This window comes from Scophthalmus maximus, chromosome 16, assembly GCF_022379125.1.
Source record: "Scophthalmus maximus strain ysfricsl-2021 chromosome 16, ASM2237912v1, whole genome shotgun sequence".
NCBI classification, from domain to species: domain Eukaryota; kingdom Metazoa; phylum Chordata; class Actinopteri; order Pleuronectiformes; family Scophthalmidae; genus Scophthalmus; species Scophthalmus maximus.
In genome coordinates this window covers 5,954,569-5,982,182 of record NC_061530.1, presented here as the reverse complement: position 1 = coordinate 5,982,182, position 27,614 = coordinate 5,954,569, and the positions used below count along the sequence as shown (strand labels likewise).

The 27,614-nt window shown below is 43.4% G+C and overlaps 1 protein-coding gene across 5 annotated transcripts in view; it reads left to right on the top strand.

The window, feature by feature from the left end:
• Positions 1–1,448: 1,448 nt before the first annotated feature.
• LOC118287535 (myosin-16) overlaps positions 1,449–27,614 on the top strand; it is a 51,110-nt gene continuing 24,944 nt past the window's right edge. Inside the window, exons 1-5 of one of the 5 annotated variants that reach the window (XM_047327555.1) lie at positions 1,449–1,597; positions 21,409–21,636; positions 23,113–23,217; positions 24,694–24,780; positions 26,450–26,595. In XM_047327555.1, coding sequence (XP_047183511.1) covers positions 1,514–1,597; positions 21,409–21,636; positions 23,113–23,217; positions 24,694–24,780; positions 26,450–26,595 — 650 coding nt within the window. In that variant the 5' untranslated portion in view covers positions 1,449–1,513. Of the gene's footprint in view, positions 1,598–10,700; positions 10,855–17,942; positions 18,730–21,408; positions 21,637–23,112; positions 23,218–24,693; positions 24,781–26,449; positions 26,596–27,614 lie in introns of those variants that run through there. The other 4 variants (XM_047327556.1, XM_035612829.2, XM_047327554.1 and 1 more) reach the window with 4 other exon arrangements.

The window sequence follows — 27,614 nt, the reverse complement described above, 5'->3', positions numbered from 1 at the left end:
GCATCTTGAAGTCAGAAATGCGCATTTTTCATGAGCACCGGATCAAATTCTTGACCTCTGCACACATTCTGCTCCACTTGGCAATCTGCGAAAGCACAAGCCAGAAACCGACAACGAATCACCCAAGTCTCCACTGGCAGCCCGATTACAATCTTCACCGACCCGTTGCAAAAGATGAAACGAGATCAATTGTCCTCCGCTGTCATTTTCCCCTCTGTTGCCAGGTAAACATATAATTTTGTGCATGATCCCCCCCTCCCCCCCCGCCTGCAGCCAGTTGATGCCACGATCCTTGGTGAGAAGGTGAGGGACTGACACATTGACACATGCAGGCAGCCAGGCGGGGGAACTGAAAAGCACTGTCAGCGGTTGAGAATTAAGAGCAGCTCATTATTCGAGGAATCCTTTGTGAGACCCGCTACTTCCACATGAATAATTTGATTTCACAGGGTTTAGCAAAACACTGCCTCAGCAAGACTCCTCTTCTGGTTGCGCAACTTCTCTCCGCTTGGTTGTTACACAGGGCTTTTATGATGCTGCAGAGATGTTACATTCTCTAAAGCCACTGCAGCACCCTCACTGAGTCGTTCCCCTTTCCCATGCACATAGCTTATTATTTGAAAAAAGACGTTTTCTGTTCAAGGTGTATTGCCATCTTCAGTTTTCGGCACTCACTTCAGGAAAAGTTTCCAGCTGATGTATACTCGAAATAACCGTGCAGATTCAGATAAAAAAAAAAAAGAATCGTTAAAAATGTAATTTTCACAAATCCAAAAAAATGATTAGAAAAACTTTTATTCACTGTAAGTAAAATTTTGAATTCAGGACTTTAACTTGTAATGGAGTGGGTTTTATACAGTAACCGGTAGTGGTTATATGTAAGTGTCCTATTTTTGTACAAAATCTGCAAAAACTTTTATTGATTTTGGATACCATAGTCAATTATTAAACGCAAGTAGATTTTGGTGATTCTGAATATACTGATGTTTTTTTTATGAATAATGTCTCACATATTTTAGTTGCAAATTAGAGTGTTATTTCTCTGCACAGGAATGTGTGTGTGTGTGTGTGTGTGTGTGTGTGTGTGCATGTCTTTCATACTGTTCTGCTGAAGGCTGTTTCCCTGTGTTGTACTGCTGTCAGAGCGTGGTGTGGCTTAAGGCAGGAGGGAGGAGAATGTGTGTGTGTGTGTGTGTGTGTGGGATGGGGGGGTCTGTTCCAGCTCGTTCGTGTTTTCTTTTTGCTCGTCACCTCCCTCCCTGTGCCTCCCTCCTGCTTGTCTCAGGGTCAGGTAGCAGGCGTAACACACACACAGGCGTAAGCAACACACACACACACACTTACACCCCCCCACACACTCTTTCTCTCTCTCTCACACATACACGCTCACAAACACACACACACACACACACACTCCCAGAGCCTTAAGACAGCACACACACACGCACATGCTTCACTTCCTCCCCAGAGCCCGCTCGGGTGAAGACAGCATGGGCGGCTTTGAGCTGTGAGGATGGAGAAGAGAGTGTGTGTGATCCAGACTGACTTCCACCAGTACAGACCCACCATCGCTCTGCACAGCAGACCCCTGGCACATGTAAGAAACCTCCTTTCGCTCATCTTTAGTCTGCAGCCAAGTGCTTTCTGCCTGATTCCCTCTCCTTCGTTCTCCGAGCCTGCTCTCTGTCCGTCACTGTGTTCTCCACCACGCTGCATTACTGTTACATTAGCCGGGGCTCCTCCTCATCACAGGCCCGCACCTCTGTAAAAAGAGGAGCGCTCCATTCAACAGGGGGCGTCAGAGGGTATAGGATTGTTTGTGTGTGGATACTGTTTGTGGTGAACATGTTAGTGGTTAAAATGAATCTGATTACTCATCCAATTCCAGCTGAACAGCTTTAAAGGGTTGCTCATGCCATAAACTAGCCTCTCTCTTTCTCTCTCTCACACACACACACACACACACACACACTCCCGTGCAACCCTAAAGCAAAAGAATATCCCTCCATTAGGTTTCACTAAACTAAGATGCTGAACAAGGTAAACATTACACCTGCTAAACATTAGCATTTATTATTATTATTATAAGGATGGAGGATGCGTCTTCACTTTCTAAAATTGAACAGAAATGAAGCCGAGATGTTCCAGATTCAGGTGCCGGGCCATCTTGCACTCGTGACATAATTAGCTGCCAGATTCAGAAGCGCAGAAGTGACCGTGGAGCGCAGCCTCGGTACCAAGGTCCCGTAAGATTCTCAGCTGTCCATCGTGATATTTCATTCCGTTTTTTTTTTTAGCATCAGGTAACGTATTAGAACCAAACTTTTGAAAAAAAAAAAAAACACTTGGACATACATCAGTGTGAAAAACGACATCTTTAACCATCGAAAAAATATTTTGCCGCGTAAGTCTGACTTTTTGGTTTGGGCCCGTGCATTAATCGCAAACATGGAATAGGCGGGGTTTATGACCTGTACTGCAGCCAGCCACCAGAGGGCGACCCAAATTATTTGGCTTCACCTTTGGGGAAGCCAATGTCATGTCGTCCATCTTTATATACAATTTATACTGAACATTTACGTCACATATATACATTTCTGAATATAGGTTTTCATACAGTGTCAGTGTTTTTTCTTTTGTGCAATATATATTATAGTCAATATATTTTTTGCGAATTGTTGTTGTTTTCGCCCTAAGTACTTTCAAGCAGAAGGTGAAGAGTACGCACCGAAAACGCAATGCCATTTTTTTTCAGCAGGAAGTCGATTTTTCTTAGCCATCAACCAATAACTGTCATCATCGCAAGAAAAGGTAACACAACTGTGTCACTAGGATCCCTAGCCTGGCGCAGTCGGACTAATACTCGAACACGTATTAGTCTGGGACCTCTCGGTTCTTTTTCGATTTCCAAGAGGCGTTACCCACGGGCGCAGACGAATCGCGTGACGGCTGTTCAGCGACGCGAAAAGTGTCAACAGAGTAGAGCGTACCGAGAGGAGATGTCTGTGATGATGATTCCTCAATGTCTGTGAACGAGTGCGACCGTTTTTGTGGGAGAAATCCAAAAATATCGGGTACTTTAAGTCAAATGCTCGTCTGTCAGCGTCAGCCTTGGTTGTTTTCAGAAGTCGCTTCCGCGTGAGTCGTGGTATAAACCCCGCCCATAATCAGGTAATCAGTTGTGATTGGCTCCAGACTGTGGTCTGGCAGGGCAAATTTAAATGAGGTCCCACAATTGGTCTAGGTCCCAGGCTATAGGATCCCAGTAGGGTCCTCGGATTCCTCAGGTGCTGCCCTAGAATCCCCAGCAGGACCTCACACCCACCGAAATCCTGAAACATGTCCCGCATCCGGGGGGGCTGTGGCGGAGCTTCGGCTCCCGCATGAGGCAGTGGGACAAACATTCCTTCTCTACCTCTTCTTCATTTTGGCGCCCGAAGATGACAAGATATTGAAGTCATTGTTTTTTTTTCGCATCTAGCGCAAATCCAATCCAACAGTTTATTGGAAAAGCGCTGCAGCTGTCGCAAAAATTTGCCTCGCTGTCGGTACAGACAGTTTCTGAGCGAACTTGGCATTTTTGCGCTGTTTATTCGTCACTCAGCTGGTGTGTGAAGCCCTTTATTTATGACAGAAAAGACTTGAAACTTGAACTGAATAATGAAAAGTTCTGGGGTGACGGACATGATTTAAGGAGAAGGGGGGACAACCGGGCCTCTGTAATGGAAAAGGTGGAATGATAAAAAATAATATTTTATTTACCGTCTGCAACAACAGCTGTGGAAACGTCCTCCCAGGCCTTTTCCCTTGCAAAAAAAAAGGAAAAAGAAATACAGCTTCTGTGAGTCATCTCCACGATGAGTTTGGTGCCATCCATCATTCATGAGCGGTTCGACAAGTAAGGAGCTTTAACCGGAGTCGCATGATTTTCGCTTACCCTCGTTCAGAGCAACACACACACACAGGGAGAGAGAGAGGGATTGAAATGCTGACATCGTATAATTTAGTCTGCATTGGATTTCTGCTCTGACTATACAGTAGCTTCACATGTGGCCACCTCCACCCAAGTATTTCTTCGTGAGGGGTCACGCGCCTTGAACTCGTGGGAACCAGTTTGACAGTAACCTCCGTTACGAGAACGATCATCCCATATTTCATGCATGCCGAGTATCCTGTGACAAACCACCGCATGTTATCCAACCACTGCTGTTAATGGCACGTTTGCTCACTGTCTGTCGGTTTTTTGATGTACGTCTACCACAGCGGACCATGATGGCTCTTTCAGTGCACGGACGCTGGTCTGATCTCTTGTTCTTGTCTCCCTTTGTATCTTCTCACCGCCACACACATGTGGCGCACACACACACACCCCCCCCCCACACACACACACACACATTCACAGCTCGCTCAGCCAAGAAAGACACGGAGATAAGCATGTTTTTTTCTCCTTTGATGAGGTCTCATGTGGGTCATCATTACACCTGTAAGACATTTGAAAGGTACTAGATTCAAAGGATCGATAACAGTATGTCTGGGTCTTCTCTGATAAGCATAACTACAGTTAATGTTTGCTACGATCAACTGGTACTGAGGTCCAACCACGCGAGGTATTTCAATCGGCCGCATCAGGACAAAAACAACCCCTCCACTGTGTTTATAATGTCAACAGTCATCTCTTTGGCGCAATTACCCGACAACAATCGCGTCATTGATATGATTTATAAGCTGGTGATTATTGTATCTGACTTTGCGCCAGTCGACCACAGGAGTGTGAGTGAAATGTGAGGTGCTCCAGTGATCAAAGTTTGGCCGTGCCTTCCGCCATGACCTGGATCCCGAGTTCAGCCAGAGGCCAGGCATTCACCCTGCGGCCCCAATCACCTCCTACTCAAATGCAGCACAGGAACAGTATGATTTACAAATAGGAGCCAAAACCAGGCATGCATAGCCAGTACAACTCTCCTCACCCTGTGTCGTTCATGAACGAATGATCTGGGTGAAATGACCCCCCCCCCCCCGCTCCGAGTGAGGGAGATTCAAGTCGTTTCGTTTGCAGGTATGTCGCACACATGGAGGCCATCGTTGTCTCCGAGCTAGCGGCAAATTCGGCAAAAGTTAATGAACGCCCTAGTTCCTCACGTGGCTACACTGACAACGCCACGTGGACATTAACGCACACCTTCAAGTTCCCCTGTTGTTTTAATAGATTTCCCCGGGCGCACGTGAGCATGTAAAGACCCAACGGTGCCGCCGCAGCTGCGACGAGACCGGGCTCACAGCATGTTACTGCGAGCTATTTGTTTCGCTCAAGACACTCACCCAGGTCACGAGTGACGCCAAACTGTAGATCAGTTAAAGATCTACCTGCAGGTCGTTGAAAAAACGGCGCTCATCTCCGATATTCAATGAGGAGATGTTCAAGAGAACACAAATAATGCATGGAAGTTTGGCGCGTTCGTCAAAGCAACGGCATTTCTGGTTCCGGGAGCCGGGAATCAAAAGGAATTCACACCGTTCAGCAGCGCCTCAGTTCACCTCAGTGACCTGGACTACGTGTGGTCTGAGCTAAGCACTGAACAATTTGACGCACTATATTTTTTTTTGGGGGGGGGGGGGGGGGGAATCTTTTTGATGAACTGATTCGCGTCACAGAATCGCTTTGAACATCTCTGGACCCTGCAGCCACGGTCCGGCCTCTGCCGCAAACAGGGAAGACAACAGCGGCCGTTTGCACCCTGGCGGACGCGGACGCGCGGATGTGTGATCCACAGCCACGGGAAATAGCAATTTCTCCAAGTCCGACGCGCGGCCTCGCAGCTCGGCAGCGGCGCGTCGCCCGTGCAAAGATTCGGAGCCGGGCCGTTTGAACGTTGTGTGGGGAGAACGCGCACTCCGGGCCTGAGGCCGCAGCCAGTAGCATGTGAACCACCTGCAGGTGCAAATAGGAGTCCAGATCACGGACAGCTGTGCAAATAAAAGAGAGGAGTTGAGATCATGGGATTAATATCCCGGTTACCTCCTCAGACTAGGAATGTCAGGCATCGGAGGTTGTTATTTGGGAAAATTGCTGCATTGTCTAGAGGAAATGTGAAAAGAAAGTCGTATTTTAAAACTTGTCACGGAGCTGTGAAGACAGCTAGAACAGTCTTTTCCTTGCCGCTAACGTTAATGTGCGCGTGTGTGTTTTTTTCGCTCCGCATGTTTGATCGGAGGAAAGGTCTCCGGGCCTTCAAGTCGAAACACGAAAAACTTTGCTTGAGTGTAACTCGTGTTCATCATGCAAGGAGGGACTGGGTGGCAACAAAGCGAGCATTTCGGGGCTTTTTTATGCATTCGGAACAATGGCGCCGGCTTGAGAGGTTGAGCCCTGTGATCATGCGAAGGGTGAACCGTCGATGTGTCAAATGAATCTTCCTGCGCTTCCCTGGCGTCAGTGTGGAGAATGATGTTGAGTGCGACGGTAAATCCTGCGCTGACAGGCGAATATATCATGTGTTTAACGTGACTGCAGGCAAAGGAAGTTCAGGTGTGTCAGCAGGCAAGATTCTCAAGGCAGTTTAAAGCGCACTTGTCCTAAATCATATTTGGATAACATGGCCATTACCGACGTACGCTTAAGAAAGACGACACCAAATTTCCCCGTCTAATTTGGCCCGCTGACAAACTGTATGGCCTGTCAGCTTCCAGAGGTAAACTCTCCGTCAGGGTTCGGAGAGCTGAGCTAATGACAGCTCTTTTCCAACGGCACAGATACCAACGCTGTGTGTGTGTGTGTGTGTGTGTGTGTGTGTGTGTGTGTGTGTGTGTGTGTGCGTGCGTGTGCGCGCGTCTTTCTATGACAGAGATTTCCCTTTTTAAACCTCTTCTTCAGATCTCACAGTGGAAAAAAAAAAATCCGCTCACATCTGTTTTTCCAGGGACGGAAACTGCACTTTGTTTTTCTGCGCTTTGGAAGTAAAGCCAAATTTTCTTGTAGAATCTTGTTAGGTGCGGAGAGAAAAATAAGAGACTGATTCCGACTCTCACTTTTGCATGAGGTGTAAACTCCTAACTGCAAGATGCATCAGTTGCTTTGGATTGTGAATAGAGGAAACGTCTGTTTGAATCCAGTGAATTGGGGTTTTTGGCTTACAAGGCCTTGCAAATACTGTTGTTGAAAAAAGTTATTCTTAGTATGATATTATTATTCATTAAATAAGATTATGCTTCCTCATCAATACTTGATCAATAATTTTATGCCAAGCAAACTTAAGACGTGTTTTTCTCCACATTTACGCGAGCTTCTACGTTTGGCTTGACAGACGACTTCCATTCAAGATTCATATTCAACATTACCCCCCCCAAATGAAGAAACTGCAGAAATAATTTGTAAACTCAACACTGACTTGTTAGCACCTTACAAAGTTGATACAGCAAACCTGTCAGCGAAGAGTAGCCGCGACCTTATCACTATACCAGGTCAAATTATCATGTTGATCATTATCATGAGTCATGTTTCTGGCCACTTGAAAGACTCCCGAGGGAACCATCTCGCTCTCTGGCCGCTAATTACTACGTTATGTTCACCAGCTTAGCTGCTAACGATGACTTTCTTCCTTTGTGGAGCTGCACGGCTGGGGTCCAAGCTTTTTTTGTTGTGGCTGAAAAACAACTTCATGTTGCGGGCTGGAACAGACACCGACCAGAGTGACGAGTCTGAATTAAACTTGTGGGGGATGAAACCAAGGCCAATGAGCAGAAAGACTAAGCTAAGCTAAGGACTTTAGCTAAACGCTCAGTGGGGGAACGGCAGAGATGGCTGATATATCTTTGGTTTGTCACCACAAGTGACGCATTATGACCTCTTTTAAGCACTGACAGTCATTTTTTCTGGTTTTAACATCGTTTTTCAACGTCAACTTTGAATGACTTATATATAGTTACATGTGGTGGACCCGCATCCGTGTAAGTTGCCATGTTTGTCACGTCGTGCTGAATACGGTTGTTGCACAAAACGGTCCAGAATACGTCGCATTCGCGTTGACTTTTCAGCGCTGCTGGAAGAAACGGAAATTGAATCAGCGGTGCGCCGCCGTAAAGTGTCCCCTGTCGGGTGCTCAATTGGTTGCGGTTTGCAACTTTACTACCAGATGCCACCAGAAAAGTACAAAAATTACACACTGTCGCTTTAAAGGTTAATTACCTAATATTTTGATCTAATTGATATTTTTGGTTATTTAATTGCTGGTTGCCTTGCATTTTGCTCTTGAATGCTGGTTGTGTGGTTACCTGACGTGGAATATTTCTCAATCTCAGTTCTCTTGTGAGATCTTGGTTTCAGCGAGACTGCCTGATTAAATAAAAGGTACAGTGCATGTACAGTGAGGTCCAAAACGTCTCCTTCTTCGCATGAATGGGAAAGTGATCTCAGACTATTTGGACCCTATTTTACATGACATCACTCAGTTTGCGGTTTTCTCGAAATAGCAAAACGCATTAAGTACTATGACACTAACAAGTCTTATTACTGAATAATATTGAGTACAATTCAATTTTTTTTTTTAAATGAAACAACCACCAGCTGTTTTGGATATCATGATGGGGAGACTGGGCAGGCATCATGTTGAGCTGAATTCCACTGTATTTGGTCCATGTCACAGTGTGTGCGGAACATTACCGGTGTTTACATCAGTCTTAAGAGCTTGACAGGCGTCTGTTGCCTGCGAGTCTGGTTCCATGTGGTCTGGTGGACAGGTGAGTGTGTGTTGGTGATGGGGCGTACAGGTCTCGGGCCAGTTCTCCCCTGCAGTAAAGTGCAGGGGAGGTCCGGACAATATTTCTACATTACTGTCTGCCTCCGATCAACTGAACACTGCTGGCTGAACTCTGCCTCTGACCTTTGGCCTCTGTACCATGCAGTGATCTGGCCAGGGTGAAAGAATGTTGGCAGTTCGGGTTTGTGTTTGTTTTAACTGGCTCGGAGTGCCAGGGCGGTGGAAGTGAGCTGTTTAAAGGGGAGCTGCTATTGTGTTCATTTCCAGCTCTGTATTTTTTTCTGTGGGACTCCAGTAGAGTTGCTAAGCATGATTTTACAATTAAATTTCTTTTTTTTCTTCTTTTTTCTCTTTTTTTTATATCCTTATTTATATGAAAACTGCCCAGATGAGTCTCTGACTGAAACAGGCAATATTTGCTCACTATAAGCCCACTTTCTTTTTATTGGCTGAACATCCGGTAGCCTTCTGAGGGGCGGCTGTCTGTGGACTGCAAGCCTAAAATGTTACAGGGCGCATATCTGGTACTTCTCTTATTGTAACCCTGACTGTAACACGACCCCCTTACCAGATAACACCAAACAAAATAGAGATTGGGTTATACATTTGAATGAAACTGGGCATAAAACAAAACAACAAAAAACATATTGTAGGTGTTATATGCAGTGGCCGTGTCTTTTGGACTGCAGAGGGATATTATTGCGCGGCCTGCTTGTGAGCACTTCCTCATAATTTTACCAGTGTGCAGGTTCTGAAAGCAAACTGTAAAACTAAGTAACTAGAAACTAAAAGTCAGTAACAGAAGGTAATTGGTCGGAATTTACAATTTTCAAAATCAATCCATTCATGTTCGAACCTGAATCCGATTGCAAATGGTATATGACATTTTTTTTACAGGCCCCTGTTAAGCCTGCACTGTTGGTCATTTGTATAGGGAGTTTTTCCCCCTTCTCTGTCTATAACCTTACGCTGTAAAGTACCTTGAGATTATAAATGTACTGTAGAGATTTGGATTAAACATAGATTATACAGTATGACTATGTTGTAATGAGAAACCTACAGAGTTCGTTTTAGCGTCTCTCAGCTCATCGTTTTTCTCTTTTCTCACCTCCCTCCTCAGTCTTGTTTCCAGCGACAGCTGTTTTTAAGCAAAACAGCTCAGACAGTGAGTAATGAACTCAATGCCTCCTGAACATAAAGTTTTCATACAGCATACTAGGCATGTGCACATCAGGACATGTAATTAAATAGGTGCAGGATACAGCGCTGAAGCCAGGACGTGGATACCTGTGTTTCCCTTAACCTGAACTCAATAATAATGTACACTATTCACCACGACCAGGATGTTTCCCTGACACCTGAATCAGTCGACCGGTTGTTGTCAGTCAGTTGGAGTCAGCAAGTTTATCAAGATTCAGAACCCTTTGAGAAGCTCTCCCAACCCAACAAAAGGCCCACCAGCACCAGATACACTGTAGGGTTACCAGTCGTAGCTTTAAAAATGTTGTTCATCATTTGTCTTCTACTTGGCCCCGCGGGGCTGGATGGGACAAATGTCTTTGTTAGTTTGATATTGTTCTAGTGCGAGACCAGCAGGAGGGCAGTCTGGAGAGAGGGGAGGAAATGGGGGCACATGTGCGTGCATTCATAGATGCATGTGGATGTCTTTTAGAGGGCAAAGCTCTTTGACAGAAAGTGTGTGTGTGTGTGTGTGTGTGTGTGTGCGTGCGTGTGTGTGTTTATGTGGATGGAGGAGAAAGGGGAGGGGGGGGAGAGGGGGTTACAATTCAGACTCCAGACTGAAGTGAATAAAAGTGAGAGAGACTCAGTCGGAGAGCCAGCAATCCAAGCTGAAATATCAGACCTTTTGCGCGCGCGCGCGCGTGTGTGTGTGTGTGTGTGTGTGTGCGTGCGGTTCCAGGTCGAGTATCTGTCCTTGCAGCAGCACATTCATGCACAGGAGGCAGGGATGAGGGAGAGAGAGGAGCTGAGGAGAGCCATAGAGCAGAGCGAGCGACTCCTCTCCAAAGTGCGGGAGCTGGAGGAGCACAACGCTCAGCTCAACAAGGAAAAGAATGAGGTGGCCACTAGATACCAAGCTGTAAGTCTGCTGCATCTGCCTCTTTGCTTCTCCTTTTCTTTTCTCCTTTTTTTTTCTTTTTTTCGCCTTTCCTCTTTTGTTTCACTCACTTGATACTTTAGAACTCACAGGATTTGTGATTAGGGTCTGAATTTCTGCTCGATAAGGGATTTTGAACGTGGTCATTATACCAGTGATGATATTAAGTGGATAATGATACCCTGTGGCAGATGGGGGAGAGGGAGATGCAGCCACCACGGCAGTCACTGTGTTCGAGCTTGTTTTAATGCTGCGGGTTTTTACTGCTGCGTTGACCATTTTCCAGCTGATCGTTTTATTGAGAGAGCACTGCTGTCACAGTGCCGCGAGGCACCGCGCCGTTTCCTGGCCGGAGGCGTGCTTGCATGACTGATTGGTTTACTGCGAGGAGGACCGGGTGAGTGGCACGTCCCCTGCTTTTGGGAGGCGGCGTTACCGCAAGTTTTTACTGTGAGAAATACAAACCAGCGATCCTGCTCAGAGCACAAGTAACTTGATTCGCCAAATAGATCAAAGTTTGAGCTACAGGAATCCATTAAATTGCAAATAACATTGTTTATGCATCATGATGAGGACTTCAAACTGCACTGAACAATATCTTTGTGTAAACAATAGACCAAATGACTAGTTGTAATATAAAAATAATTTGTTGATCGTGGTCATCAACCGACAAAGATCTAACAACCAACTCTGCAATTTCTGGCAGACTTTCAGTACTCTGGCCCACAGCTTGAATGTATTAATTTTTTTTTACTTCTCCTTATGAACCTGTGGCAGGCAGTGTTATCCAGTGACTTCCTGACCAGCACCAAAGTACAAAGTCATTCACAAGTGTGTGAATTGTGTACAGTAGCATCTAGCATCTTAAGCCAAATATTTCCTTTGGGAGTTGGTGGAGACCAAAACAGAGATAAATGGAGACCAGATATTGAACTTAAATTTGTCTGGTGTGCACCAAATAACCACCTTGTATAAAACAACCATAAAGACACGGTAGGCAACCAGAAAAAAAAAATCCAAGCCCTCCTGTCGCCAGTAGAGGCGCTATTTTAGGAAACGGTCAATATGGTCGTATTTACCACACGCGACATAGTTCGTCTGATGAGTTGGAGGACTCACATTTACATGTGACATGCAAAGCCTGACTACTGGAGGCCTCCTCAGGTGAGAGTGCTGGGAGGAGGAGCACAGCATCACAACTGAAAGCTTGTGCAACTGGATCACTAGATTCTGCCAAAAAGACACGGTAGGACTGCCTGGCGTTGTTGAAGACTCGGGTCACGTGCGATGAGTGCATAAGCAGAGTGCTCGCAGGTAGGCGAAAATGATTGGGTTAGGTTAACAGGCAGATGGGCCGTCCAATCATTACATTTGGGATGAATAACGTGAATGAATGGGCCTTTTAAAGTCATTTCGGCTTTAGCGGATGATGGATTCTTGGTCCTTTTAAATGTATCCATTGGTATCAGGATGTAAAGAGGATTTCAAGATATATTACATTACACTACAGTCATTTTGCATTTACATTTTTTACTCATATTAGAGGTAGGCAGGTAGCATTAAGGGCCTTGAATTTTTAATGTTCAAAAACAATGTGAAAACAAGAGAAATAGTTTTCCTCTTATTAATCCCAGTCCTTGACTGATATTTAGTCAAACACCTGGTGTTCAGTATGTTTAGGGCCAGGTTGCAATTTAGTGTGGTGGTGAAAAATACATGTAATGAAATGAACTAGTCCACAACTAGTTAACAACTTTCTGGAGCTTCAAGCTGCACGTCACTGTCCTCGTATAACAAATGGAGATGGCTCGAGTGTCATCACATGACCTGCAGGTGAAACTTAGGTCACACAGGGACAAACTCGTGACCAGAGTTCAACAGGCTAGCTCTGCAAGCTAGTTAAAGGTCCTTTCAGCTGAGATTATTTCATCACACACTGCTAAAGGTCAAGAATTATACACAACAATAGAGAATCATGCCAGACTTTAACCTTCAAACCTATTTGGAAATCGAATGATATAAAAGAGAAATACAACTTAATGCTGAAATACAATTCGACCTCCTGCATAAAAGCACAATCCTAATTGTATTCATATTTGTTTGTGCGCAGAACTGAGTGTAAAAAATATTTGTTATATCTGGACATGACAAACTAAATCCTAGTGGCAAAATAAGTTGCTTTCTGTGGCAGTGAGGAAGCACTGATTTGTTTATTTTGCTTTTAGATAACTTTTCAGCGTTGACAGTAGAAATGATTTTGATGAGAGTTGAGTTGGGTGGAATATTGTCTGAAAGTGAGTGTGTGGGTGAATCTCTCACGGAGGCAGAGGAATGAGTGTGAGAGTGTGGAGCGGTGGTGCAGTTGCCAATGTTTGTGGAAAACGCTCCAGGCTTGCCCGCGGGATTCGGTCATTACCGGCGCTGAGTGCCTTAGCAGACTCTTCAGGCGACTTCAGTGGAACACATCGTAAACCGCCTCACGGAGTCGGACTGCAGCTCTCGTTGCTCTGCATTTTACTGCTGTCTCGATGTGACACATTCACGTGTCATGGCTGATGTTCGTCCGCGTTTGATTGCAGCGGGCTTTAGCAGGGATCATCTGCACAGCCAGTGGGTTAGGTGACTTACAGCTGACGATCATCCAATTACTGTCAGAAAATCTTTCACTGTATCTTTTTTCCTAACTGATACAAATCAGCTTAAAAAAAGTGGGTTAGATTGGGTCGTAGATCACTGCAAGTCTATTTCTTCTTCAATATTATTAAAAATAATTAACAGATTAAATTTCAGTTGAAATAAATTGTGGTCTGTTGCCCCTCTTTTTCTTTTTATTGCAGTTTTAGAGACAATTTTTCATCATTTTTATCAAAATCACCAGGTGTGCTCTGGCTCCATTTGCGCCTGTTCTTCACTGCTTAGATTATCCAACCATAATTAATGAAGTTAATCTGTGAAGGAGACAGATCAGCCAGTATAATTCATAACTTGGAGCCCGTCTGATTGGACTGCTGTGAGAAATGTGACTCCTTGTCAGAGCTATTTAGTGCTGCTGCTGCTGCTGCTGTTGCCTGTAGGAAGCTTTCCAGTTTTCCAAGGGAAGTTTTAACCCGTTCCTCATTATCCCCGTTATCGCTTGGTAAGGCTGGAGGGACCCCTCACACATCTGTCGTCAGGGGGGAAGATGAACTCCTGCCTCTCAACCAGCCTTAATGCTGCACCGTCCTGCGAGGTCATTGCTGGTATTGCAGACAGACAAAGTTAGCGACAGTGTAGTTTGTTTGAATTTGCTTTATGAGCCAGAATGGCTCTGGCTTCTAGTGAATTTACAGCTAATTACTGCCGCCTACTGACAACAAAGACATCAAAAGGCATGAGAGGAACAACCACGATCAACAAATCTCAATGAAGAGATGAATTATGTGCTTGGATGGCGGTTCTGAAAGTTAAAATCCGATTTATATACACTTTGGAATGTAATTGAGACCTTTGATCACTGAAGCATGCTCATAAACTTCTCTGGCTATATCACACTACTTTGGCGGATTCATCTGCCTCTCCGGCTTGTTGACATGATGATAGAAACACTGTGTTGGGTAAAGTTTTTTCTTCACTAATCACTAGATAATTCGCTCCAACCACCCACACACTAGCAATGGCGCCGGTGATCAGATGAAAAAGTCGGTGATCTTGTTGCTGTACAACATCTTTGCAGCACCAAAATAGTTATTTTAGGAAATATTTCACAACTCTAATTATATAGACCTCGTGGAAACTGACTCAATCCATAGGTACATATCCAGAGACCTCCTCGCTGGCTATGGGGGTATCATCAGGAATCAGAAGAGTTAATGGAGTATATAATGGCTCCTTAAGCCCGATTCAATAACATGGGAGTTTGGCGGTTATCATGACTGAACATTAATCGAGCCCCGTTTAGCTGCTCTGCTGCGATAATATTGTCTTACTTACATTAGCATTTAGCTAAAAGCACAGCCTCGCAAAGTGCTAATATGCTTGTGATGAACAGGTAGCATGTTTACCACATTCATCGTCTTAGTTTAGTGCGTTTGCATGCACACATTTGTTTCATCACATTTCACAAAACAAAATTATTGAACACGTAAACATTTTTGGACCTGATGGTGGAGCGACAGTGAATGAAGATTCAGGTGATCACAATACTTGTTCAGATCATATTCTGGGAACCGTGAATATATGTACTAAATTGAATGGCAATTCCTATAGTTAACATTTATTCAGACATATCACTAAATACCACAATTATCCGCCTCGTGGTGGTACCACAGGGTAAGTAAAGATTCCTCAGTTATCATCATTAGTCCCGTTTACTGACCGATATTGCCCTCCATAGCCATTGCACAGCTAAAATGTGCCACCCCCTGAAAGACCTGACAAGCCCACTGCCACATTCAGAAGTGCAGAAAACACAAAAACACCAATAAAAACAAATGACTCAAAATGAGGATTTGAGGGTTACCACTGCAAGACCAGGGGGGGAGAAAATATTTTCTTTGCTTCTTCTGCTGTTGTTCCGACCATTTTGGTACAAATGGGTATAAACAGGGAAAAAAAAGTCCACTGTTTACCCCTTAATTACTGTTAATGGGAAATAAATGTGGAGTGTTCCTGCAGAGCTATCCAGATGCCCCAGTTCTGCAAGTGGAAAAACTTTTGGCTCGGAAGTTTCTGGGGCCCAAGGCGAACTGTGGGACAAAAGACTGGCTGGGAGAGATGAATAAGCATGGAGAGAGGAGGAAAGAGGAGGGTGAGGGGAGGATAGGGAATGGAGGACTGACTTGACGTTCAAAGGCAATGGTGAGGAGGCAAATGAAAGTATGAGCAAATTGGTGAGGCGAGATGAACTTTGAGGTGAATGTGGAGGCCAACAAGTTACATAAGAGACCGTCAGGTAGACTGCATGGGTAATAGGACGCTGCTGATGATGGTTTCTGAGGTTTGAATACTCCGGTGCGGTGTGCTTTGAGCTTGGATTTACTCTGTTATTAGATTTTCTGTGGAGATTATGCATATTTGCATATCTTGCTTCAGCACAATTCTAGGAACAGCAGTGTCTCTCTGTCTGTCTATCTGTCTCAACAACCACTAAATGGTTTGGTTCCAGATTCTACAGACATGTATGACTTCCACATATATTCACTGTATATATTTATATATTCAAAACACTTTTGTGAAGCCCTGCTTTTTCATCAAATGCCACCAAGAGGTTGAACTTTTAGTTTAACATCTCAACAACTACAGATGCCATGAAATTCGAATGGACTCAAAACATCATTCTGTCCTCAAAGAGCCACCAACATGGTGGTAGATTCTTTTTTTCTTTTCTTTTTTTTTAAAAAGGCAGATATATATCTTAGGTTAAAAGCATCCGGCAGCTGAACCCACATTCTCCTCTTCCCTTTGGTGTTATCGCTCATCTTGCCTCTGGGATGCCAAAAGGCAGCTGGCAACCTTAATGGAGGCACTGTTTTGAACAATGACGCAGTCAGAATATGGGTTTGATTTAGCAGGAAGGAGACGCACATAGGCAAAGATCATCTGTGTAACCAGAGCGTCTCCCTGTGCTGCTCTCATCTACTGTAACCATCACCTGACATTACCTTATGACTCTGTAATCATGATCAACTGTGATTCAGATCTCTTGATGATTGAATGAATAAGACTCGAAACAGCAGTGTAATCAGGAAACTGGCTTTCCTTTTACGTCTTTCTTGCTTCCGAGCCATAGAGTGTTTGATGATGAGAAACCTGGTGCGTGTTTGAATTGCATATCTGATTCAGTGGCAGCCTTCTTGTCAGACATGAGCGTGTTGGTGTTGGACATGAGCGGTGTCTGAAGAGGCAGCCTGGGCGAGCTGATTCTCTCTGGGAGTATGTGGGAGTCACAGAAAAAGATCTCTTGTGCTGCCTCTCTGCAAAAGAACCCAGACCACATTGTCAAAATAAAACAATTGAATTCTCAGAAATCCTGTATTTTCATGTCTTTTTGGTGGCTGGATGTCGTCCATGGCTCAGTGGCATTGGCAGAGTGCTTATCCTTGCTCATATAACTGTGTCCACTTGTCGGCCGGTTTAGATTCTGTGTTATTCCAGCTTTATATAATTTAGAAATGTTATATTTCCACACACCCTGGTGAGAAACCTTATTGCTGTACAATGAATGTGCAGGAATTTGCCTTGGTTTGTATACAAACATTAATGTAGTTTTATTTAAATTTTTTTTACACCATTGCAGGTTGACATTTTTGCCACAAATCTGTTAATTCTGTACACATACTAAAAATAAAGTGCATACATCTTGAAGGTCTATATAAGTACACATCTACATGTGTAGACACTCTGTAGAGTACACAGTATGGCCCCCAGTGGAACAATTCATCTTTAAAGAAATCAATTTTTGCAAATCTAGTAGCTGTAAGTTATCTTCTAATTCCAATACTTTATATGGTTATATATTGGATGTATTTTTTTATCTCCTATGGTGCATTATTCACTGTTTTGACCTAACACCGCCAGAGCTCTTTAAATTCTCCATACACGAATTATACACTTGGACAAAATAAATCAACTCAAGGTCCACTTCTTTGTTTTTTCTTAAGTTTACTTCTTTTTGTGACTTAATTATAAACCATTGAATGCCCCTATTTTCACAATTATAATGTATTCATAGTCTGTTTTTCTCACCTCGTTTCATCGAATCTTAATCATCACCCCATCTTGCAACCCAGCCTGATGTTAACTCTAGATATGGTGATACTTAGTCTACTCTTTGTGGGTCTTGGTGGCTTCATTCAAGAAAAACATCCACACTTGATTCCAAAGCACAATATACCTCGTTGTTCTTGCAAAGATGAATGCCGTGGCATTGTGGGGGACCATGTGGGCGTGGGCGCATACGACATTCATGTCAATCATAATGTAGAATGTGAGGAGAAAAGGCATGTTTGATTCTGGAAAAGTGCCCTTGTTCTCTGGTCTTTCTGTGGTGGGGCTTTGATGACACAGCTGAGAGCTACATTTCTCTGGATCAGGACGGCACAGCGCTAAAGGATTTTCTCCTCAACTGACATACTACACCAACCACCGTCCCTGTGGGACACCTTTGGATCCCCCCGAAACTCCGAGGAGGCACCTGTTTCTGGGGGAGGAGACTTGTGCGGGGAAAGCAGACGGTGGAAAATCTCGTTGTGGGAAAACACAGTCAAAGAGTGGACTGAGCAGTGGCTACCTGCATACGGTTAGTAGTAGCAGTCGCAGGCTGTGGACTGGCTGGAAGCAAGTACGTAGGAATGTTTGGATTTTAGTAGCCTATCTCAGCTCACCCTCAAAATGTAAAGATGACTGGTTGAGCGCAACCAGAGCAAGAGAGATAGGGAAACAGAAAGACAAGTCTGAAAGATTGGGTAGTGTGAGGAAGGCAAAGAAGAGGTGAGCAGAGCCGAAAGCGTGTTATGAGAGAGAGGATCTGCGATCTAATCCTCCTGTCGGAATCCAACTGGAACAACCAGCACAGCTGTGCACCAAGTGAAGGAAGAGAAAAAGAAGTGATCAAGCCTCTTTGCAGTACTACAGAAGCGCTGTAAGAGCAGGCGGGCAAGTTGCTACATTGCCAAAAGAGGTGAGGTCTGTGCAGCAACATAGTTCTCAAGGAAGCATATCCTCAACATGATGTCTGTGAGGCAGCGTCAGCGTTGCCACTCCCTGTCCGATGAGGCCGAGGAGCCCACTGGGAACCATGCAGATCCTGGACCAGAACCAGAACCCGAAGAACTGGACTGGGATAGCTTTAGCACAACACTGGAGCACCGGTTAGCAGCTGTGGGTAACTCTTTGTAGGTTTGTGAACACAGTTTGTGTGGTTGAATTGTGAATCCAAAAGTTTGATTGTTGATTGACTGTTGGGACGAGAAAAATCCTGGGACAATGATGATCATTACATGAAGGTCAACATGCATGTAATGGAGACAGGTAGATGTAGGTTAATGCATCTACCGTTAACTTGGAACATAAACTTGGTTAGCTATTCTGCTTTGTGTCAAAACCAAACGTGTATCAAAATTTAGCGTTAACAACTCAACTGCCTCAACTCGGTGTTGAACCATCTGTCACTTGCCTGTTGGGTGAGTTACTTGAAAAAAATGTGATCATTTTCACACCACATATAAAAAAAAAACTACAAGTTGCTACTGTATTGCTGTCAATTAGTCGCGCAAACGCCATAGGATCCACACCCACAAATCAAATCTCAGGTAATTAATGTGTATCAATATGAAGTTGTTTACGACTATTAACAGCTAGCTTAGTTCTAGTGGATGTATAGGACCTCTGACATCCCATCCTCACAGTGAAGCTTCAGGGTTCATACATACCCTCCAGTTTTGAACAAAAACCTACTTCCTGAATCTCGGCCTACTAGCGTAGACATCAAATTTAGATAAGGGATTCACATTTTGGTATGGGGTTACTTGCCTCCCTGTAGCAAGGCATGTCAAGAGGGTCTGGCTGCTGGCCATTGTAGCTGTGGAGCTCCACAGTTGACCGGAAACACGTGACCTTCACGTCCCTCAGAAGTGCGCAAATAATGTACTGAAACGTATTGAAATTTGTCATGTTTGTTTGATTTTCTCCATGTAACCGATTACCGACAACTTCACTGATGTGTGAGATGCAGCGCTCTGAAATCTCTCAAAAACTAAAATCTTCTTGAGTTTTTTTTGACGGTTGGCAAACAACAAATTTGAGCATTACTGCCACCAACTGGTATGGAGTGTGGATTACATTCGCTATCATTTACTATATGAAGATAATAATAAAAACGAAAACAGAAAATCTCTCATATCTACTCAATTACATACGTTTATCTGAGATAGTGAAAAGGGATTTAATAACACTATTGAGTTCTTTTGTAGAATTTAAAATGAAAATCACCCAACTACTCCTTATTGTACGGAGGTCACGTGTTTCCGGTCTGGCGTCCAGCTCCACAGCTCCAGCGGTCTGCAGCCAGACCCCTCTCAGGCATGTTGGTCATATTTGTCTAGGACTAAACTCAAATCAAACTTGAGACTGCAAAGAAGACAAGAAATATATAACCGCTTGAGACTACTAGCTTTTTTTATGATTTGCTTTTTGCTATGCAGAACTTCTTCTAGAAAACTGGTTGCTACACCGAAACACCATAGTGAGGTTATGAATTGCATAATGATTGGTGCAGCGTGTATCGGCCGGACCTCAATACCACAGCTCCATTACCAGATCACTGCTAAGCAGACCCAACTCCAAATTACGTCACCAGACCAAGATGGCGGCACCTGTATTAGAGATATTTCAGGTTAATTTTTGCACAGCAGGACGATGTGGAGATGCCTCGTCCATTTTTTTATATAGTTCATGGTTTAGACGCAAATGGAAGAAATGAGCTGCTAGTATGTTCACATTACACAATCTGTGCTGTTTGTGAAACACTAACCTGAATGTACAGACATGTGCATTTGTGTGTACATACAGTATCCTCTGTGTGTTGAAGCCGTGATGATCTTGTCTTACTTTCATACCTACCTACCACCTGTTGGGTTGTCATCAGGGTCAATTTGTTAAAGTTGCAAACAGCTTAGCACAAGGGAGAAAATAATGTGAATTTCAAAAAGGCAGGGAGGGAACTCAAACCAAGTACTTTTATGGAAATAAATGCAGATGGAAATGTGGTCTCCTGATCATGTCACAAAAGCCCAGATATTTGGGTATGCTATTAGCTTGTTCCAAATGCCTTGCCCATGATGACTGGTCCATAAGAGAGTAACAGTAACCAGAGCAGGCTCTCTCAGTAAGGTCTTTTCACTCCTGTTATGGATGGCTGTCGATCTGGAGTTTGGTAGAACTCGCTTATCTGGTCAACACTGTACGTCACCGCGTTGCCTTTTCTGTTCTACTATATAAAGACAAGTGCAAACTAACTAAGGAAGGTTTCTTTTGACTTTGGGGAAGATTATTTTCATCTTTTGGAATAACTTGCGGTAAGATCCTCTTTGTATGAATTGATTGTCTTTCTTTAGCCTCTTCAACTAATCCCCTGCAATTTACATTTTCCCTTATCTTCCACTAATGCTCTCTGTCTTTTTCTTCTCATTTGAACTTAATCTTTTCCTTTTTTTAAATCCTCTGCAAAACTACAGTACAGTTTAGTTTGAAATATGTCAAGATGAAATGGAACAATTTTGATGTTACTGCATGAAGCAGCAGATTTAAATGTAATGTCCTTATTGTTGAGGTTTAACTGCTTTAAAATCAAGGACCAGGGTTCAGGGTCTCAACAATAATAGAACATTAAAACTAGAAAGAAAAAAAGTATGATATGTTCACTGTAGTTTTTTTCTCCATCCAATCCAAGATCTGAATTATATGGTGCACTACGATAAAAACTTGTTCAAAGCAAGTGTGCGTAGTACTGTACGTAACAACCAAACTAGACTAACCGTAACTCTGTGGGGGGTTTTTAAGGAGCAGGAGAGTGCCCAGGCATCCGAGCAGCGGTGTGTCCAGCTGGAGAAGGCCCGGCGGGAGCTGGAGCGGCAGCTGTCGGGACTGTCGGACCGTCTGGAGGAGGAGGAATCCTGCTCAGCCCAGCTGGTCCTCCACAGGGACAGGCTGGAGGTCGAGTGCGGCAGCCTGCGGCGAGACGTGGATGAACTGGATAGCGCCCTGACTGCGGCCGAGCAGACTAAACAGGTAGAACATTGTGTTATCTTCACCACAGGATAGACTCCTCACACTCATGATGCCAACACAGACTTACTTATTTTGTTTGCACTGGCATGTTTTTAGTCAATTTAAGACCATAAATTAAAGTTGCACGGTGATCTTAACTCAAAAAAAGAGAGCAATGGATATTTGTGAATATAGGTTGGATAGCACCGGATTTAAGGGTGTTTTAGAAGTTCACTTCACAACCCCCCATCACCACCAACCCTACCCTGAATTAGCATTAGATCAGCATTAGAATTAAGTTTAAATATGCTTTGTTTCCTGTTTTTCAAACTTCAGGCTAACTAAAAGCAACTGGACTGATAGGCTCCCCTGCCTCTGTCGCCTCTGAGCAGTGTAGACACTGAGAGAGAGAAGATGGATGATGGACAGATGAGTTGTTGGTACTAGTCAGAAACAGAATAATTATCAAGTGGTAAACAAGACACAAACCACACAAAATGTTTAATGATGACGCACTGTGTCTTCTGTGTGGACACTAACAGGCAGGGGGCTGCTTTGACATCTCCATCACAGCCCCTCACCAAACCCCTTTATCTGTTCCACTGAGGGGTATTAAAGGATTAAGATGCTATCTCAGTTCAGGAATGTCACAAGAATGTACTGTACTCTCCTCTCTGCATGTGAAGATGGAAAAAAAAAAAAACTGGCACAAGATGTTGTTGATTTAGCCTCTGCAAATTTACACTTATTCACTCGGTATGGGTCACCAAGCTAAGATCTTGATCCTCTGGTTGTATGAGGGTTTTCTTGGCTAATTGGTCTCCCACGTGGGAAAGGTACTGTAAGAGAGAGGTGTGAGAGGACCCCGGCACAGTACATGCAACATGACCAGGCCTGTTTGAGAGCGGAGTTGACACAAGGCTTTGACAAAAAAGAAAAAAGAAATGACGTGACCCTGTCTAACGTTTGTGGTATGCTGTCATAACAGTCATTAACAGCTGGACACGATGTGTTTGATCCAAAGCAGCAAAAACTTTGAAAGAAATTTGCCCATCTGTTCATCCCGAAATTCGTCGTAAAACCCTTTTTGAGGGGGAGGAATACAAAGCGCCACCCTCATTCCCCCCGGTCTTAACTCTCCCTCATGTCTCGTTAGGGTCCTCATGTCTTCAATAGCAGCTTGAATTTCCACATGCAAATATCAAGCTATAATGTTCATAATAAGGAGGCAAATGACATTTGTTTCTGTCATGAAAGGAGATACTCGTTTTCACGGCGTGGCTGAAAAGTCAGACCCTGCAGATTGAGAATGCTGTGTCTGTCATGGCTGCTCGCCCGAGAGGAAAACATTCATAACCACAGAGAGAAGGGTTTTTAGCAGAGCTAGATCAGCAAGAAATCTTACGTGCGCCGAGAATACATTAATATGTCCAATATGTGATTCAGATTCAGAATATGTTGCATTGTTTTTTTTCTTCATGTCATCTCTGTTTCTAGTCAATGGACAGCGAGGTGAGGAGGCTGTCGGAGCAGCTTTTGCACAAGGACGAGGCGGTGCAGAAGCTCCAGAAGGAGAAAGAGCACCTGGTGGAGCTCAGCCAGGTGAGAGCGCAGCGGGTGTGGTAGAGCGTCGGGGTAACATGCTGCTGCACTGTGCGCAGTAATACAATTGTAAAGGGCCCCCACGCCCCCCAATGGATAAGTGGTATAGATAATAGATAGATGCAGGATTAGCTATCTTGAATCAAGACATAACTTTAATCATATCTACAACAATGACAGTATATAAAGTTGGACGACATGACAGTTTGCAAAAAGTGAAGCCAAAACATCTCCAGCCGCCGCCCGTAAGATGGCTGAAATAAAGCTCATGCAGCCCACCTACTCTATGTTAGCAGGTGGACATGGACCAACATTTTACCATAGATCTTTCACACAAACGCACACAGAAAAGAACACAGTTCACTCATGGTCTACCTATTTGCTTTCAGACGCGTCCCCTCAGCAGATAGCATTCACACACGTGCAGCCCAGGTTCAGAAAGCTCACTTGTCATCACGTTACCTAAGTATGCGTAACATCGAAGTTCCATGACAACAGAACAAACTCTATAAACTGATGAAGACCAGGGCATGCAGCTAAAAGTGATTGAAAAAGATGGTAGGTGGACCTTGAGTTTTTTGTTTTTTTTGTCATACTACTGTTTTCAAATTCAAGAACAAAGCATGACCATCCACCGATGATACCACAAACCACTTACAATAACGTTTTTCGTCAGGCCCCAGTGTTCACTATGTAAACTAAAGCCGTTCTTAGACGGCGTGTCCTGCTGCTTGGCTTCATTTGTGAATTGTTTGTTAGTGCAGTCAATGGCCTTGTCTCCTTTGTCAGTGTGCACAGAGATACCTCACTTACTGCTTGACTCAGAGTGAAACATGCGTTGAGGAAAACGGAACCATATGACCTGAAGACCTGCCAAAAGTGGCTCTCGTGATTAATGTGCTGCCTATCACATACAACACACTATACTCTCAAAGGCAGAGCAGATGCTTTGAAATCTTGAGAAATTGTAGCCTTTAACAACCCCATCATGCTCTCATGCCTCTGTGAGAGGCCGAGGCTTCACCAATTCCTCCCAGGCACTTTTTCACCAACAGTAGCAGCCTGCTTCATTGTGTAATCTGTGGGAGCAGTTTAGCATCAGCCCTCATTATCTTCCTACTACTGTTTGTTAAACATGTCTTACAGTACGTAATGGATAGCCTGGAATACAAAGGGAAACTTGTGAAGAACATATAACATGGATTTTCCTTGCGTCCTCTTGCAGCTGTTTCAGTGATCTTTGACTTTGGTGTTCCGATGCTTTCCTTCCCAGTCGTTGGGGAGGAAGGAGAGAAAATCTCTGATCCCTCAGATCAAACTGGAGATGGATTCTGACATTTTTCTCTGCAACCGAACATCACCCATCTTTCCAAGCGCCAATGTGGCATGCAGATGGATGTGAAGCAGTGTGATTGAGGATCTGTGATTCAGGGACACGTGCAGCCCAGGCTCAGACATCTTGTTTCACCCCGACAGCAGGCCATTGAGGACCTACAGAGCGAAGAGGAGAAAGTGAACCTGCTGACCAAAGAGAAAACCAAGCTCCAGATGCAAGCTGAGAGTGTGAGTGCATATCTTGTTTTTCTATGGTCTAGTACTGTACCTACAATGCGTCCTCAGAAGATTGTCATATTTTTGGTCATATTGTCTATCATTTAATTCAACATTTTCAAACAAATAGTTATGTGAGTGGTATTTAGAACGAAGGCTGCATCTACACCAATGTGTTTTGTTTTGAAATGCATCACTTTTGCTACATTTACTCTATGCCTGGTGTCCACACTACTCCGGAGCTTCAGAGCCCCTAAAACAGAAACTCTTGTACACACTGCTGGCATCATTTTAGTTTGAAAACTGTGATTCAGTCTGGACAGGGAGAAACTTATCAATCACAACGTATCTTTTTCCTGACGTATCTTTCGACCTTTATAACAAATTACAAGCGTTGCTAAACCTTTGTGTCAGTATCAGTGGTATCAGTTCCACCTTGTCGTCAGTCCAACCAAAGAAATCCCTGGTCTTAATTTTGGCCATTGTTGTCTTCAGCATTTTTTTCTGTGACTAAGCAAACATCTGCAGAGTAGACAATCTGCTTCCTATTTACACTAGCATGCAAATGAGACATGACCAATGTACGTAAATGGTCTCGTGATGTTCCTTTTTCGCACGTGTTTTTAACATTTTAAAAAACATAAAACCACTGTTCAAAACCTGCTTAGCCCCAAATAACAGCAAATAGCTAAAGAACAAAGTTAAGGATTTAGCACCTAAAAAGAAATTTTTGTTTCCTTGACATTGGTGGAGACCAAAACAGAGCTAAAAGGTAAAAGAACATTGTACTCCTTTTTTTCATGGCCACAAATACGAAACTTCCTGAATGCTGCTCTTTCGGGGCAATGCTGGATACTATAGTAAATATTTCCGTTTATTATGCTGTTCCCAATGGCCAATAAAGATATAACTTAGGGTATATTTATATTTACTGAAACGTTTGGTTTTGACTTGCTAAAACATAGCGTACTGGAAGCAAAAGTAGAGAGGTGAAAAAGTCAGAAAACTAGTTTCGTCGACAGATGTCTTGCACACTTGGCAGCTGGAACAAGCTGTTGCCACAACAGTGACATCTTGTCACCTTTGAAGTCATTCATTTATACTGCAAAAATCAACACAGCACAGAGACAAAGAAAAAGTGACAACACAAAGTTCTTCAACAGCTAATCTCGTCTTTACTGAATAAGTACTTCACTAATTTAGCAGCTGATTAAACCTACTTATATCATATCATACATGATTTTTGATTAAATATCAATGTAAGACCATATTGCTGAAACTTGAGCATCCAATAGAAACACACATGTTAAATACTGCAGTAATATTAAGGTTATGAAATGACTATTTGACAGTGATATGTGGAATGGAAACTTGAGATTATTGAATTTAATTGTAACCCTGTTAGCCAACAGGCCTTGGCAAATCTGTGGAAACATTGAATACATGTTATTTTACGCATAAAAATGGTCAAATGTAATAAATGGTCAATATGAAAGATATTTATTGCTGGCACAAAATATTTTAACTACTGGGAATTATCGATAAAATAAAGCATTAGTACTCATTTTAGTCTTCAAAACCTTAATTCAGTTGAACTTTGAACTATACATCCGACAGCTGCATGACATTATGATCAGAGAATCCCATGTTTTCTCCTTCCTGTAACATCGCTTGCGTTCAGTTGGAGTACCAGCTGGAGCAGGAGCGCCGTCAGTGCAGTGAGCTGGAGAAGAGCCGGAGGAAGCTGGAAGGTGACAGCCGATCCACTCAGGATAGTCTAGGAGAGATGGAGAGGATGAGGGGTGGTCTGGAAGACCTCATCAGAAGGTCGGTCAAAAACACGTCCACTGCTATCTTGGATTTTACAGTGTGTGGAAAAAGCCAAGTGTTGCAGCCCGCATCACAAAATTGAGCAGCAAAAGACAGAAAATACTTTTTTTTGAAGCAGAAGTTATATTCTTCTGTCAGTCAATCTTGAATATCTTTTATGTATTGCAATTTTGGTCTGTCTGACAGACCACTGCCTTGGTCCAGTCTGGAAAATCTCAACGGCTGTTGGATGGCTTTCCGGGAATTAGTTTTTTCTTTTTTCATAGTCCTAGAGGGTTAATCCGTCTGATTTTGTGATCTGCTGACTTTTCCTCAAGCAACAGCGTAAGGTTGACATTTTGAAGATTTAATGAACTCTCTTTACAACTATTTGACCTACTATGAAATTGGTTTTGACATTCATGGTCCCCAGAGGATAAAACCTAATGATTTTGGTAATCTAGTGCAAACATAATATTCATGATTAATTTTTCATTAGTGTAACACCTGAAAATAGAATGAGCCCTTTATATCTACATAGAGAATGAGTTGTCTTTCACAGAGCTCGCCATATTTGCGCCACAATAGTTCTACAATTGCCAAGAATGGAAAAACCAAACACTTTCTCTAAGGAGTTCCCTTTGTTATCATGTTGCCTTAAGGCCACAATAGATTCTCCTACACGCTTTCAGAGGGAGGGTGAGGCGAGGGGGTATTCAGTTGGTTGCAATCTGCAACCTCACCCCTAGATGCCACTAAATCCTGCACACTGAACATTTCAGTATCTCAACGTCAATCTATTGGATTGCCATAAAATTTGTTGAAGACATTCATGATTCCATCAAGATGACTTTGAATCACATTGGGGATCCACAACTTTTCATTTAGCACCATCATCAGCGTCTAATACTTTGATTTATGGCCAAATACCTGCAAGACTAATGACATTCCCAAGCCATGCAAATTTTTTTTAAAGATATATGAAAATGATTTAAAAAATCATTGTGATCATGTTAGCATGCAATACTCACAATACT